This window comes from Notothenia coriiceps, unplaced genomic scaffold (assembly GCF_000735185.1).
Source record: "Notothenia coriiceps isolate Sejong01 unplaced genomic scaffold, NC01 NC01_scaffold00015383, whole genome shotgun sequence".
Lineage (NCBI taxonomy): Eukaryota > Metazoa > Chordata > Actinopteri > Perciformes > Nototheniidae > Notothenia > Notothenia coriiceps.
In genome coordinates, this window is record NW_011348084.1 from 186,881 (window position 1) to 204,227 (window position 17,347).

Here is a 17,347-nt window from a genome sequence, read left to right on the forward strand (position 1 = left end):
GTGTTTCTGTCTTGCCAAGGTCTGATCACTCAGACTACAAGTGGAATGCAGCTCTTAGTCGAGAATTTTGTGCCAGCTACAGGTGAACAAAAAAGCTCCATTGTCCACATTGTCATGGCTACTTTTCATACAAAACAGTGGCATTGAAATTCCAAATAGAGCTAGTTTTTGTTACCATTCACATTGCAGTAATAAACGGACATTCATTCTGATGAGTGGGATATTGTGAACCCGAGATGGTACACACCTGTGCTTGAATCACACTGTAATTAATATGGCGGGGGGGGTTCTTTCTATTTTTGTTGTCCTTATACCGAGTACATATGAATATCAATATTATTTCCCAATAGGAGGCTGAATGGTTGCCAGGTTGCCAGAGGGGAGAATACTCAGTTGACTAAAAAAGCCATTCTCCATTTTATCTCTCAATCAGTGTGTACTTGTGTGTGTGTGTGTGTGTGTGTGTGTGTGTGTGTGTGTGTGTGTGTGTGTGTGTGTGTGTGTGTGTGTGTGTGTGTGTGTGTGTGTGTGCATGTGTGTGTGTGCAAATGTTCCCTTTTGACGAGGAGCAGAATGAACTGGGGCTTGCTGCACTACTAGGCCATGTGAGAAAAAGTTCACGTGATGCAGGCAAATACAGCCGGTCTTCAGCAGGATGGAAAGACTGTAATCAAACCATAAATCAGAAATCACCGAACTGCCATCCACCCACCCCCTCTCCCTTCTTTTTTTTTACAACCCTCCCATTTCTCTGCAGAGCTCCCTAGAATGTTACGTTACATACAGCCATGCATAAACTGCCCTGGAAGAGGTGAAAAGCAGATCAATGAAAAATGCATTTTCCTCATATCAAAGGCTTTCATCATGAAATATCTGAAATCAAACACTGGAAGAAAAATCTAATACTTTTACTCACTTGGTTTCTTCTAGAAGGCTTGGGCTGTTGTGTGTATTAAAACCATTTCTAAACCTAAAAAAAACAGCTCTGCAGTCTCATGTGTGATGTGTTTTTCTGACTACTCACGATCAGACACAGTCCACATTTTGTCTGGCTATGACTTTCATAGTGAGCCACCTGGTGTGCTGTAATATCAGGAGAACAGTGGGGTCATTGTGAAGGAGCTGTGTGATATCAAGGAGAGTGACCCATTTAGAGCCCAGCCTCAGAGCTGACAAGCCTCTGTTATGTCTGGGACATCTGGAAGGCCGGAGTCGCTCACTCTGAGCTGTACAACACGTATGAGTCAATCCTTTCCAGGGAGGAAAAAACATCCGACATGGTCACGGACATTTCACACGCTCACCTATAGGACCTGGTCAGAAGAAAAAGCTGTAAAGAGGAGCTGAGGATCTGTTACAGTGAGAAATCTGGAAGGCATCCAAATAATATCTAAAGTTGTTCTGGTAATCTCACTAGAGATTTTCGAAGACTGGAAAAACGGTGCAGCGCAGGGTTATCTGCTGCTCAGCAGAAGTGCCATGCAGATCAAGTGATCAGGGGAAAAAACTTCTATCTCATTATTCAAATGAGAATTACTTTTTTAGTAGCTCATTTCATCCCGTGATGTTCAAAAGAGGACCTTGCATATTCTACAAAATAAAAGTAAGCAGGAGAAACTGACTGCCTGAAGTAGAGAAAAAACATTGAATTCAAAGAAAATAAATGTTAACATTCATGTATCATACACAATGCTGTACAAAACAACCAAGATTTGGCCAATGAAGCTGCAGCGTTGCGCATTATATAAAAACGAATACATGAATGCATAATGAGAGGCCAAAATGAGCCAAGGAAAGCACACTGAAAATCCCCCAGGGGAAAGGAAATTATTCACAACGGACAAGGACACAATTCATAATAAAATTGAAAAAGGGAAACTTTTTTCTCCCTTTATTTAAAATCCTTGCTTTAAATGCTAAACCAGAACTACCCTGTATGTATGTATGTATGTATGTATATATTGAGTGGCTTACCTTAACAGCAACATAAGGAATTTAAAGGATCTGTTTTTTTGCAATCACTTTCAGAGTACGGCCTGAGGTAGATTGCCAAAATGATATATTAAAAAAAAAAAGCTAACCTAATTTGAGTATGGTTTAAATGTAAGCATTTGTGCAAACGGTCTGATTATTTAATCTAAAAGAATCTCAATGTCATTTCACTTCCTATTTCCCAAACTATAATTCTGTATCACGAGGTAATTCATTATTGTGTGCAAAGGCAATTGGCTGCAAAGATTGAATCCTCAGCCCTTGTTTCATTTTCCATGTAATTAAATCAGCTTCTAAAAAAAACGATGTAAGCTGGCATACAATTTAGGGGAAATTAGCATTTTTAATCACAGTACATTACTTTAATAACTCAATAAATCTGTGGCAGCTGGAGCATCTGAGAATGTTGTCACAGCCACTTAGTTCTGCATTTGCAACTAATACAGGCTGATGAGAATCAGCCCGAGAGAGAGAGAGAGAATAAAAAGAGGGTTGGAGAAAGGGGAGAAGAGAAATCCAAGCGAGAGAGACAGAGAGGATGAGAATCCAGATAGATAGGAATAACAGCATGGCAGGTGAGGAACAAGGGTGAGCAGGACCAGGAAGAAAGAAACATCAGCACAGACTTTGGCACAACTCAACGATTCTCTCCTCATTCAGTTATTAACTGTTAATCCCCAATTAGCTCAGCCGTCACCTCGGTGTCGTACACAGAACCTGCTAACCCCCTCGCGCTGCTTTGTCGCCTGGGTTTGTTTGTGCGGCTTAGTGACAGAAGTTGCCAAATACACTAAACAGCCCTGAATTATTACAGCAGAAATTCAATCTAATTGCGAAGGGTTGTCAAGAATGCGAACAAGCAAGCTACAAGAGTTGAAGCCGACATGCTGACCCCACAGAAAAAACATTGTGGTCTCTTTAAAGTAAAGGGAACAACAGGAATGTTTTTGTAATGTGAGGAAAGCTGGAAGTGTTGCTGAAAGGTCAGGCACTCTTTTATTGATTACTTCTCCATATCTACATTTCCGCATATGTTTTCCAACATCATCTCGCTATCCAAGGGACACCTATTTGATTAAAACCACAGAACCCTCACAAACCAGGCGACTCTCCTCTCCAGAACTGGTTGTTTTTTTAGCTTGAAAGACCCCTTCTTTCATTTAGTGCATTTTTAAAATGCCTGTTTTGTTCAACGAATATACACAGGTATTCATTCAACAATGATAACTGATACTGAAATGTAGTAAATATTGTCTGACCCTAACCATAATATAACTGGGGCTGAAAAACTGCTATGAATCAAATTCTCAGTATGGACTAGAATATCTTAATCACAGGAAGTACAATATTTGTCAAGGCAAAATGAATATCCAAATTCCCCCTGGGATTATTAAAGTTTTTCCGATTCTTATTCTGTTTTGCGGCCGGGGTGCATTGTCCCACATAAAGTATTCTACAGATTTAGTTTGGTACAGCTCCTCCTCAAAATCCAACCTAATTATTGTATTATATATTTTGAATTACAATGAAACAATAACAAAGTAAACATTTGAATTTCCTCCTATATCATAAATAAGATAAGATAAGATTCCTTGAAAAAAACCACAATTGGATATTTTTCTCCAAGTCATTTTGCAGGCACTTAAACCTCATTAACGCTGGTTTTAACAGCACTGATAAACAACTTATTTGGCTTTAGCTATGGGAACTTGTTGAAAAGGATCATGAGATCACACTGTGGTAACACCGATGTTTGATGTTGGACGAGGTTCACTCTACGTAATGAGAATAACGGAATGTGTGAGCAGGTGCATGAGCACAAATGAAAGTGAGAGCTGTTGTCCTGTCAGCACATGCACGCCTTGGAAAGAGGACTCTGTCTTAGTTTGTGTGCATGTGTCACTGCTAATGTGTGGTATACAATTCTATTCTCTTCTTTCATTTTCTCTGTAAGTTTGCAGAATTGCTCGGCAGGCCTCTTTCTCTCTCTGCCAGATAAAGCTCTATCTCTCCATCTCTTCTTCCTCTCTGTAGGATTTTTGTTTTCTAAGTACAAGGCTACAGTAGAAACCTACATCATGTTACAGCTTAACAGTCAATAATGTCTGGAATCACACACACAGGTTTACCCACATATTTTTACTTCAAAGTATCTTCCAACGCGTAAACACAGAACTCAACATTTAATACAAATCCTATGACTTATTTGGATATGATTTTACATGCAAAATAGGCAGGAGAGGCCCATGAAAGCATGATGGCATACGATCAATACCCTGAAGGTGTATTGGCATGCGTCTGTGCCCGTTTGCTTTATCTTTGCAGTTCCATTGAGAAGACTGAGGAGCCTTGTCTCCGCTGATATACAGCTTTTTGATTCACTTAGCAGGCTTTATCATATGCATGTTGGATTAAGCCTTGGATTGAAAATCAACCGTGCAGCTTGAGAGCACACAGGCACATGCTGCTGCAGCACTCACAAACCCGAAAACAGCCATTAGCAGGATGGTGGTAGACCCCGTTAATTAAGTCATCATCTCAACACCTCTCTCCCTCGCTGCATGGATCTGGTTTCAAAGTACACTTTCCAAAAGTGTCATGGTGTAATGAAAAGCATTACAGCGTAGGACATACAAGTATATTTCCTTGTGCTCTCTGGGGACAAGAGGCGACACACAGGACTTGTAGTTGCTTCCATCGACTATGTGACTAACATTAAAATAGCACCCAAAGAGGCTAAGTTGATTTGACAGGACACGTACAAGGAAAAGCTATTATAACGCCATGCCAGGCTGATTTTGTAAGAAGGGCTCGACTGGGCAGCTCGATCCATTTGCAGATCAGGCAGCAGTGGATAAGAAGCAACTGGATTTTTTTTAATACTCCTCAGCAAACACATAACAAAAACAGCTCACATTTATGGTTTTGAATCTATCCGCAACTTCCTTTTTCTCTCTCGATTTCTCATACAATTGGAACGGGGGTTTTTACAGTGTGACTAGTAGGAATTTGTTATAAAATGATAAAAAAGAAAGCTATGAAAGATCTCTTTAATGCAAGCTGTACCGTTTCCAAAACATTCTAATACAAACTAGATAACATTCGTTTTCTTTTGTTGTGGTTCATACTGCTCTGAGGTCAATCGAGGAAGAAGAAGAAGATCACGTTGTTCTTTTTGCGTGCCAAAACAACCTCAAATGTCAATTACTGTTGGTCTATGCACAGCTAAAAGCAAGGAAGTGATGACACAGGTTTTCACAGTGTCTTTTGATCTTGTAGTCACTTGGATAATTAATTTCATAGTTTAAATGCTAGCTTTTGTTTCAGCCCTTTAACAGGAAACATCAATCAAATGCCAGATGTCTAATGTGAACTAATAATAAACTCTTTATCTTATCTCTTCTTGAAATTCTGGAAGTGTATCTAAAAACATGTCCAGACTTTGAATTACCACCGCAGATTTAAACCTACAGCTGTCACTAAATGTTTATTTTCTAATGTGTTTCCGTGTGAACAAAACAGTCGGTCATTAATATCAAATTAGAACGGTTGGTGAAGTCTGTCACATGACTCAGTATGGATTGGTTACTTTGTGCTACTGAGAGATTCATACACTCTATATGGTAAACAGTGGTGTTGTACAGTTTCATGTGTAGACTGGGACCAACAACTGGGGTTTACATGTGACTATATATAAACATTATTACAAAGTGTGTTTCTGCGCCATGGCCTCATGGTTTCTGATATGGCACAGCCAGCGAAATGGCAGAGAAGCCAATTTACAGTTTATAACTCAACCACACATCAATAATAGGAAAAAAAATAGATTACAGTAAATCCATGGTTCAAAAGCTGCATACCTTTCAAATGTCAAAGGGGAAACCACAATGGATAACTCATCTCAAAACTCATTTCAACTGCACAGTGCAAGCTGTATTACAAATATTCAACAGCCTACTGTTCCCTCAAGGTATTTTTCAGCAAAACACTCTATACATTTTCATTTCAGATGGGAAAAAAAGGAATGTATTTTTTCAGTGGCAAGCAGCCAAACCAATTTAATTACATTCCAAATCTCTACATATCAACCAGCCCGTGTTGTATTTCTCAAACTTCAACAACCTCCTTGACTTTCTCGGAGTAATTGAAATCTTCCACTCTAGTCATTATGCAGAGCTGCAGAAAGTACAACAAACCAAACCAAAAGGAACAAGGAGATCTGGCTCTCAGAATGAGCAGCTTTAGCCAATTTGTAACTTAATCAGCACATATTGATACCGTTCCTCTGAAGTCAATTAAAAGAATATTAGGTGTAGTGTATCTAGGAAGAACTAACACCTTTCTCCTGCCAAAAAAACGGTAATTACTCATGACTGGAGTCAGCAGAAACCTGTCAAAGTCTGATGAGAGGTCGCCGCTTTCCATTTTGGATTCATTCTTTAGCCTAGAGCCATGTCCAAAAAACACAGAAACATGCCTTTTGATGTGAAAATATTAATTCAATATGTATCTGAAAGCATTTCCTCAGAATATATCAGACCGTGCAAACAACACAGTCAGTGCCAACAGGTAACTTTTTAGCACAAACAAGCCCCAATGCGGTAAATATGGAATGGAAATAAATCTATTCAATTTCGAAATGTCTCCTCGAGTTTGCTTCACCATTTCCACCACTGCAGATATGATGAATACTTTTTTAATTAATGTTGCAGTGCTTGATAAAACATCAAAAGATTTTTTTAAAAGAGCTTACTGCCAAGTCGTTTAGTGTCTCAGGCTTTTTTTACTGCAAAGAAAAACTATAATCTCAGAGAGGTCCTCCCGTCTACCCGGTGGGTAATTATAGGATGGCAGGCAAATAAATCATCCATCAAAAATGGCAGTAAGTGTGGACTTCTGCATGTACTACAACCCAGAATAAGGTCCTGAGGTGACCAAAGTACTAGGCATGGCTTTGGTCACATGATGCTGTGTTTGCTTCAGGAAATCCTAATAACTGACTGGGATGAAGGCTTACAGAAAGTCCCAAAAAAGGTAATCTTTCTGTCTAGCTGGAATAAAGAAGAACAAATAAATAAGTGTAAATGCTTTAAGATGTCTTTAATTCAAAACATATGGGTATATATGTACACATACCTTAACTGCTCTCTCTCTATCACTCTCTGCGACTGAATATGTCTGAAAGACCAGCCACATGCCAGTGCCTTTGTGTCAAAGATTAAGTGAAACCAGGAGTGCCAGCAATGCTGTGTTTGCACAGTTAACACATTCACTTTCAGCTGCACCAACACCTCACATACCAATCAACATAGAGAGGCCCAAAACAGACCTAAAGCAGCTACTGTAGATCCACAATCAAAATGCAGAGGGTACAAAAGTCATTCATTTTGAAAATGAGTTATGATACCAAGCCCCTTTACACATTACTGGAGCATTAGTATGGATTTTTGTAGATGTTAAAAAAAGCTGAAAAGTCTGCAATACCAAAACAGATACAGCACTCATTGGCAAAGGAATAGAGAAATGCAATAACATCTACATTTGAGTTCAGGGTGAAGCTCTTCTATAAGATTAAGTGCTCTTATTTGACGCTGTTATCTTGGAGTAGCAAAAACTAAATTATCAACATACAGCGAATGGAATTCCTGGAAAGCAAAGCATAGCTACAATGAACATATTATGAACAAAGCCCAAAAGTGCCAGAGGTGGTTTACTAGACTGAGGGGGCCTGGGGGGACTGTGGGTTTGTAGTGATAGGGGGGGAATCGCACACACTCACTTGGCACAGAGCGGCACACGGCAGAGGACCAATCCTTGGTGGCTAACAAACTGCCTGTTTAAACCTATAGTTACTCAAAGTGTCCCTAGTGTGTTTTCAATGTGAAAACAATTTTTATCAGACTTTATTATTGATAATGTCACTCTGCGATAAGGCTAGTCACGCATCTTCCCTTTTTTTTCTTGTGTCGAAAGAGCTTGAAAAGAAACGTCACAATTGGAGAAGGAAGCAAATAGAGGTGTGAAATGAAGAATTCTGAGAAAATAAAGCTTCTTCCTATTTATTATAATACATGCGTCCCAACATGAAATCTTTTTAAAACTGTGACTGATATCACACTCCATTTTTTGAATGTGTTGAACTGTTAAGACATTACTACTGTAAAGTACAGTAACCATTACAGCAGTGTCTCCAAAATAACATGGCTGCATATGGTCTGTGTGCTCACACATGTGCACTTGTGTTTATGTATGCTATGCGAGTGTGGACATGCTTGCATTTGCATGTATGAGTGTGTGTGTGTGTGTGTGTGTATCTGTGAGAGAGTGTATGTCTCTGAGAGTGTGTACTCAGTGGGCCCGGGGTCTCTGAGTGTGGGCCTGAACCAGCCATCTCCAGTTTTATTTGCACAGGACATGCCTCAGGAAGCTAAGACAACTGCTCATGTTTGCCCATGTTGTGCACCCCTCTTAATACACCCGACAGCTGCATTCTTCAACAGCGCAGACACTATGCTTATCAGTGTTTTCATACATTTATCCTATGGAATCTATGGGATGCTATGCTCATAGACCTACTTCTACTAGTCAAGAGAGGAGCCTGGGGACTGACAATGCTAACAAATAAACCACATGCTATGATCATATATAATGAAAAACATTATAACCTGGATGAACTGTCTTCAATTGAATGCATTTAACCTTCCTACAAGAAGGATTGAGTCAATAGTACAACAGTGTAGATGGGCAATGTGGTACCTTCACAGACTTACTTACTCCAAGTTAGATTGTATCTTTTAAGCCATCAACCTATCAAAATGTCCCACTCTGATCCGTCAACATACTCAACAATCTGCATTAACCCCCCTCTCCTTCCCTCCTTCCTCTCCTTAGTGTTTCATTTCCTGGTTATAGACTAAACGGCGGTCTCATACCATTTAATTTGGAGCTTTTTCTGAAAAAAATGCATGAAAGTACCACAAAAAACGGCTATAACACACCATTCCCACAGAGATTTAATGAAAAACAAATTGTTGGGTGAACTGTGAGATCTTTGCGAGTGTGAAAGTCAGAGATGATGAGCTCCGTCTGTGCTTATGTGAAACGTTGATATGGTTTTCTCATACAATGATTACACTAATTTATGTAGCAAAGCCTGCTTTACACAAATCTGCCAAGGCCAATAAATGCACTCGTAATCTCCAGCATCTAGAATAATGACTCTGTGGTCTATTTGTTTATGAATCAAATGAAGCAATTATCCTAATGAAGATCAGCTTTCTTGCTCGGGGAATTGCTGTATTTCAAAACACAGAAAACGATTTGCCTTTGTTGCATCTGTCTTGGCTGCGATACCTTAACAATAAAACAATGGGAGCGCCAGAATTGTTAGTGTATGATAATTAAAAACAAGCGATTCACTGCAGGGATGCTGAAACTGTTGCAGACTTAGCTGCGCACTTCCTGACCTGCAGTCGAAACCACAAGCATGTGGATGATGCTAAATGTCAGCATCAACAATAAGTTTGGTTGTTGCTCTTGGTGAACCAAAGATATAAAGTTACATAACAGAAGGTCACAGCAGTTTCAGTGTTTCTATTGACTTTGGCCTATTGTTATGATAAAGACAGAGCTTACTATGCAACCACTTGTATTGCTAATACACACGTATCTCTATTGAAGCTTGTTATAGAGTATTGTTTTAGTGTGTGTACTTTATGGAAATATAAACGCCACATTATGTGGATATGAAAACTAAACATTACTGAAAGGGGTTATTTTATTTCCTATTTGCGTGCTGATAGAAAGAAAATGAATTTGCTTTGAAATGCTACTGTAGCCCTGTATAATAACCCCGGTAGAGCAGAGAGCGAAGAACATAAATGGTTAAATGAATCACATGAAGCAGATGTCTCTCTCTATCCCTCTCTTACTCTCTCCACACACACACACATTCATTAGTGAAATCCATCAATCAGCATTTCATGCAGTTTTGGTTTGAACCACACCAAATGCACTAAAACAATAAACGTCTGTCTTTCAAGTCGCTATCTGGACTGGAACACATCTGGTGGCAAGGCTCGTTTTGGTTTTCCACATCGTTGAATGACATTACAGACACAAGGGCGAGCTGAAAAATAAAGTACCCCTAAAAATCTCTCTCCATTTTCACTCCATCTACAGCTGTCTCTCTCTCTCTCTCTCTCTCCCCTACACACATCCCAAATGTACTTCCCCCTCCCTGCACAAACCAGCTAACATCTCAAATGCTATTCCACCACACCATCCCCCAACCAATCAAGAGCTGAATATAAAACAGCACAGGGAAACCGAATGGTGGGGGGAGATATACGGTGGGGGGGGAGGACAGACAGAGGCAGACAGACGGGCAAGTCTATTGCTACCGAGGAACCATTGGCCTCCTGAGATGAAGACAGTTTAAAGCGCCTTGGCACATTGGACTACTTTACACAAGTCGAGGGGATGAAACACACACCCAACCTCCAGCTGAAGAGCCAGGAGTCAAGCCTGACTGTATTATTTGGGTTTCAAGGGGCAGTGACGATAATTAGGGTTAATGTGATATAATGAGGTGCACAAGTTGGGCCAGGCGGGCTGCTTCGATTCACGCTCAATGTCAAAATTGGAATTACCCTGACATCTTGGGATGGCTGTGTTTCACATTAGGTTACAGATTGCGATGCATGCCACCAATCCTGAAAACTAAGGCTACGTCGTACCCTAAAAGCAGTTTTGTGATTTATTTTAATAAATTGACTTTCTGGATGGATTGGGATGTGATAGCTGCATAGGAAGGATTTGGATAGCGTTATTTTATCACAAATGCGTATTTGGACGGGTTTTAAAAATGCAATGTCATGACAGAATTCTTTGCAGTTAATGCAATCAATCATCGGCATAAATAGCCCGTTATGAACCTATGTGATTAAGTAGCTAACCAGGCAGGATAAACTATACTATCTATTTCCAGCCATACATGACTTATGACCCTCTTAACACCTCTAGTAGCTCTGAGTCAAGTCTGGTCTAGATTTTAAAGTACAGAGTAGAGAACTGTAGTCTTTGCTACCTTCACTGTCATGTAGGTTAAACCCGAGTCCACTGTAGTAAATCCCTCAGACAGTATGGACAGTACAGTATCCCCTTGCATGTACTCTTAGCAGTCAATTACTGTCCTCGAATTCCCCATGATGATTATGGTGTAGCTACAGAATAGCAACCACTGTATCATTGATGCCAATTTGGGGATTTTTCCTATATGTGTTGTAACTGAAATAGGCAAATAAACATATTTCAAGAGAGGTGAACAATTCAAGTGTATGCAATTCACGTATTCACAATGTAGCCTTTTGATTATGTTATAAAATGTACTTCTATTCCTGTTTTTAAACAATTGATTAAAAAGGCAAATGATAAATAGTTCAGTTTTTTACTACTGTAAGAGTCTGTGCACAGAACACAATATAAGCTCTACTGCTCCGGAGAATAACACTGTAGCTACTTATCATTAACTCAAAGACACAATCAGCCCCAGGCGATCCGGCTTCCCTCCATAACCTTTTGACATTGCTGCTGGGAAGGTAAATGAGAGAAGAAGTTAGACACAAAGAGGGGGAGAGACGGGGAGACAGAAAGATTTGATTATGAATAGTGCCAGAAAATGGTTAGACCAAAAAACTTAAGAAAGTAGACTGCTGAGGGGTTTTATAAAATAATACTAAATATTGTTTTCATGCCATGACTTCATTTTCGGTTATCTATTATTTGCTCTTAGTTAACTACCTGGAACGGGATTGGAACAATAAACTGGCCACTTTGAGTATTCCCAGTACCAGCAGCTTTAGAGTGTGTTTTCCTCTCTGGTGTGCATTAGTGCCATGCATGGGTTAACATTTTCCCAGTGAGAACGGTTGGGATATTGCAACTCGGACTGGCCAGTCAGCAGAATGTTATGAATGGGCACAATGAAAAACCCCAAGTCCACGCTGTCGACCCAAGAATGCTTGCCTCCATGTAATTAACTGTTTTCTGTGTACAGAATGAGGTACTGCTGGAATATCTCTTTATTTGTTTCTGTTTCTATTACAGTCATGATTTGAAGAGAAGAAAAAAAAAACACATTCTGAGAATTCTACATGGAAAGTATTTTTGCCTGTCCATACTTTGAAGTATCCCATGACTAATACAGTGATTATTAGGGTAGTGGTGGTAATGGAACGGACCATTTGAAAAGGGTTGGTACGTGCTCTGCAAAAGCCGGCCTCATTGCTCTTTGGGTGGACGAATGGCAGCTGCTTGTTATGTGCATTTATGTGAGGATGAGGCAGTATGAAGTATAACATGTGGGAAAACCTGCATCAAGGTATAAACGACGGTTATCTTGTTAAACATGTTTTATACATTCAGCCTTGAGGTATAAAAGCAATTAGGAATGCGTTAACTGCACACACACACATGCACGCATACAGTCATACACAGTATGCTTTGATTGAAAAATCACCTCTCTTAGAACTGTACAAACTGTGTATCAATAAAGAGTTCGCTCCGCACTGCGGTGAAAATGGCCCCAGCATATATAAATAACGTACAGTAACTGGGAACAGACTTCAACTATGTAAAGAATAACATCTGCAAACCATTGGATTATAAACCTACAGAATAACTACAGTATAATTACTTGAGAGCCTCTCTCTTGGGCACCATGTTGTTAGAGGCAAGAGGGATGAGGAGAAAGTGGAACAGCTACAGTAATCTATCCAACTTCATTTCACTGGAGTGATTCTGCCTGGGGGTATGCACAAGTCATAATGCATTTGACAAATAGTCTCTCGCTAAAACAGGCATTTGCGAAGAAGTGGCCTTCAGCGCTGGTATACACAGCTGAGTGTACGCTGAACAAACAAGCCTCCCACTCAGTGAGGAAAGATACAGAGAGCTTCAAAAAGATTAGGAGAAATCTTGGGCGAAAAGTAAAGATGACTCACGGTGATTGTGCAAGTGCAGGACAATGCAAGTTGGATGGAGTTGAGAAGAGCAACAGCGCCTTGGGGTTCACGGCAAAAATAAAAAAGCAACGCTTATCTCATGTGTTGTTCTTTGCGTTGTTCTGAAATGTGGCTGCACAGGTTCTTTTATTAAATAATTTACAATGACATGCAGAGAAGTACAATGGCATTTTCATCTAACGCAATCTCATCATCATTTTGTAATTTAATCAAATGTAGGTTTGAAAAAGGAAATCAAAGCGTAAAGTACATTAGACTTCCTTTGATTCCTACATTTAGAACTACTGTATTTTGTTGATGTTTAAGGTATAATTGTAGGAAAACCATTGCCTAAATTCGTAGGTCAAGTGCATTCATGGATTTGTGGTAATGACTTATTCTGTCAATGTGATCCATATTCCTGGCAGCCATCAATCAATCATCAGACTGAATGTGGTAGATCAGTTCAAACTAGTTTCAACTTACACATTCCTTACGTTCCTCAATTATTAACCCCTTCAGGTAGAGAACAGCTTGAATATGAGCATACACACAAAGCCATTTTTGAAAAGCCGAATAGTCACTGGCAGAAATAGATGTGTTTGCTAGAACAGGAAGTGCTGGGCTTTTATAAATGGACTGTCCCACTTAGTATTATACACACTTCCTGTTAGGTTAATTTATTACTGTACAGTAATGATGCAAAACCACACAAGTGAGTTTCATATAAGTCATTTATTCTGACTGTTTCAAGTGTAAATAAGGGTAAATGAAAAGCTAATACTAATTGAAAAAACTACATTCAAACCATGCATGCAATAGCTATAACCAACTTCATAAAAAATGTGAAATACAAAAAACTATATTTTCATCATCTTTATCTTTATCATCTTTGCAAGCTTCCCTATTAACACCTGCTCACACAGTGCAACTCCAGGGGGTCAACTCCATCTCGCTCACAAATTAAACTGCCATAGAGGATGAACTATTGGCCAAACGCCATATGAAGCTCCTGTATCATTATTCAACAGTTATGTGTGGTAGTCGGCACAGATCGGGCTCAGATAATGTGTCACTTTACATCTTAGTCACAGATGCTACTTTAGTAATGACAATGTTATACGATTCAGTCCTTGAAACCCAAATCTGCTTGGTAGCGGGCCAAAAACCTGAGAATCATGATAACTGCTGCAGTTCATTCTGTTAACGCTACAAGACCTGAGACATGGCCTCGGTCCGAGAGCCAGGTCTCATTGTGATCTTAAATACACATCCGCAGCATCTGCCGTGCATGCTTAATTTGCTTATAACATTATCACAAAGAGATTGCAAAAACCCTTCAATGTGAGAATATTTTTGCTTGTAAACTCTTCATTAACAGGCTAATTTGAGGTGTGATTTAATATTATTCCACTTTAGGATCAGTTCATGTTGGGGTTTAAGTTGTTGTTACAGCAAGTTAGGGGTTAAGGAATGACTGTAGCCTCATGTATTGTAATTCAAACCTCCCTCTGCAAAGTGGGTGTGAGAGTGTGTGTCTGTGTTGTTCGTTTATACATACAGGTGACTGTGTGTATGGACAGGGGAGATTAACAATTCAAATATTGTACTGTGCTATAATGTTTCACTTTGTCATCAGCAAATGTTAACTGCCTGCTGGCCTCCTTCCAGTGCTAAGGCAAGCAAACCTATTTGTATGGCTGCGGGTATAATGCCTTCTTCTAGCTCTGCCAAATGTTTACACAAGTTTTACCCCTGACCACATGAAAAAATAGCCTTGTGGCATGTGACTTGTAATCTTGAAATATGTTGTACATTTGCCTAAATGCAAAACCTTTATCAATCAAAGTAAGGAGTCAGAGCCAGTGCACAATGCATTTAACGAGTGAGAAGGGGACAAAAAGTGATCTCTTTACAGTACCATGATGACATTCAACAGAAAAATCAGTAAACTTGACAATGTCCAAATATAGACTGATGTTAACTGATTTGGTGATTATTTTCCTCAAAAGGCAGCTTATCACAAATGCAACTACTCCTACTTATAAAAGTGACTGACGTTCCGGTAATATTGGATACGATTCCGTGCGTAAAAACGCATATGCAATCCCTAACTTCTCACCGATGTTGAGAATAGCTGATAAACAAATTCCAGTATGTGATACTTTAGGATTGCAAACCAAAACATTGGTTTCTATTTAGGTTGGAGACCAATGAATTATTCCTAAAAAGTTATTATGTGTACAGTGATGAGATTGGATGTGTGCGCAAAAGCTAAGCAAGCCTGTAGGCGAATGTATATTCTTCATGAAAAACACTTTAATCGAGCAATGAAACACATACAAAATATTATGCAGACTGTTCAGCTTATAACTGAACAATATACATCTTAGAATCACAAACACCCCGATCCCTAACCTGCAGTCAAGTTCACATTTAGAAGCAATCTTTACAGGTTTGTATTAGACTAATTGTGCATTGTCCCATATTGGTACCTGTTTGGAGCATATACGATAGCACTTTCTTTCACTAATATGGGTTGGATTGAGCTTTTTTCATGCATTTAAGTAAGGGGGAAAAAGGCACAATCAATTGGTGTGTATTCAGTAGCTCCAGTGCGCTGGAGAGAGGGGTGCTCCAACTCAGCTCACAGGACAGCTACAGTACAACGTGCCCTTAGTTTATCCAGATTAACACATTACATTTATGAAAATTAAAGGGTGCACTAGCTCAGAACAGGTGTCATGTGTGCCTTTCTGCAGAGTTCAAAACAATCTGCTAATTAAAAATACAACAAAGTTCAAAGACAATGCAGCTCCAAGACTAATTCATCCCGAGGGAAATACAAGTGCAGCACTCCCCAGTCATGCTCCTTCTACACATACATTATGCTCCTGCTCATGGCACACCATGCGCGTGCATCATTACACCAATTGCTGCACCCCTGACCAACTATAAGTCCGTAAAGTAGAAATCATTGTTACCTTGTTGGAGTGGTAATAGTCCAAACCGGAGTCAGTACATGAACCCACGCTTGAAGGGGGAGCTGGATAAAATCTGACGTCCATCTCAGAGTCCGCAAGACTGACGGCATGAAAGCGTAGCTCCACAAACCTGCGCGACTTCTCTCTCTCTCTCGCGCTCTCTCTCTCTCTCTCTCTCTCTCTCGCGCGCTCTCTCTCTCTCTCTCTCTCTCTCTCTCTCTCTCTCTCTCTCTCTCTCTCTCTCTCTCTCTCTCTCTCCCTCTCTCCTGCACACACTTTCCTGCACACACTCTCTCCCTATCTTTTTCTTTTAAATCGAACAAAAAGTAGAAGAAGAAAAAAGAGGTCGTTCACACACGTCCTACACTTACTTTAGCACTATCTGGACATTCAGCATGGTGATGCTCGGATATAACATCCCTATAAAGTTCACTTGGAAAGAGGGGAAAACAAGAGGGCAGCTGCACGCCTTAGTGAGCAAATAAAAAGCCAAACGGCCACTGAAGTTTGTTTGGCAGCGAGCCAAGCCGAGCTGAGCTGCAGGTAAAGGTGCAGAATGGGTCTTGTCGACGGTTTCTCCACAAAAACGCCCCGTGCTCCGTTCCCGGTTTCCAGACGCGCTGTAGCTTTGTCATGTGGGAGCGCTCAGACACATCCATGCGTTCCCGGACACAGAGGGGCTGCTCGGCTGCGACCTCTATCGGCCAGAACAGGGACAGCAGGAGAGGAAGTGTAGTAGACAATGAGTCCCCCCACACTGGGGTCTCTCAGACTATCCTCAGTTAGAGAGACAGTCTATTTGTTGTAGTGAAGACATCAACAATCTATCTCAAGTTCATTTAACAGTCTGATTTGTAGACAAAATGTTGGCCATAAACGTGTTTAACTGTAATCTCTGAGATTATAATCAAGATCACAACCAACCAATCCATTGAAATTGATGGATTTGTCCATTCCCTGTCATTTAAGAAATATACAGTAGTGGACGAAGTATTCCAATCAGTGAAAGTAGTAATACCACACTGTAAAGAATACTACTAAATAAGCATTTGAGAAAGTGTGTTTAAAGTATGGAAAGTACCTAAGGCAGCAACACGGCCCCTGTTTTTAATGCCATACTATTCTATTCTATGCCATTCCATTCATGGATAATCTCTAACTTTCCTATAGTTGATCAAGGTCAAGCTACCTTTGAATGTTTTATATGGCGCTTGGTGGCTCAATCTAAAATAGGGCATTATATTTTTATTAGATTGATATTTAGCAAGAAAATAAGTAGTAGCTCAAAAATGCTCTACAGTGATTGAGAAAAGGAATAAAGTTACATTTAATTACTAGTCTACCACCACCACCACAGGGTAATTATTG

The 17,347-nt window shown here is 39.9% G+C and overlaps 1 protein-coding gene across 1 annotated transcript in view; it reads right to left on the minus strand.

Annotated features, from left to right (window-relative positions):
- The window catches only part of LOC104948894 (TOX high mobility group box family member 2-like), an 88,497-nt gene extending 72,384 nt beyond the window's left edge, over positions 1–16,113 (minus strand). Inside the window, exon 1 of the mRNA XM_010775127.1 lies at positions 15,980–16,113. Within this exon, the coding sequence (XP_010773429.1) occupies positions 15,980–16,063 (84 nt within the window). The 5' untranslated portion in view covers positions 16,064–16,113. The remainder of the gene's footprint in view (positions 1–15,979) is intronic.
- Positions 16,114–17,347: the final 1,234 nt, after the last annotated feature.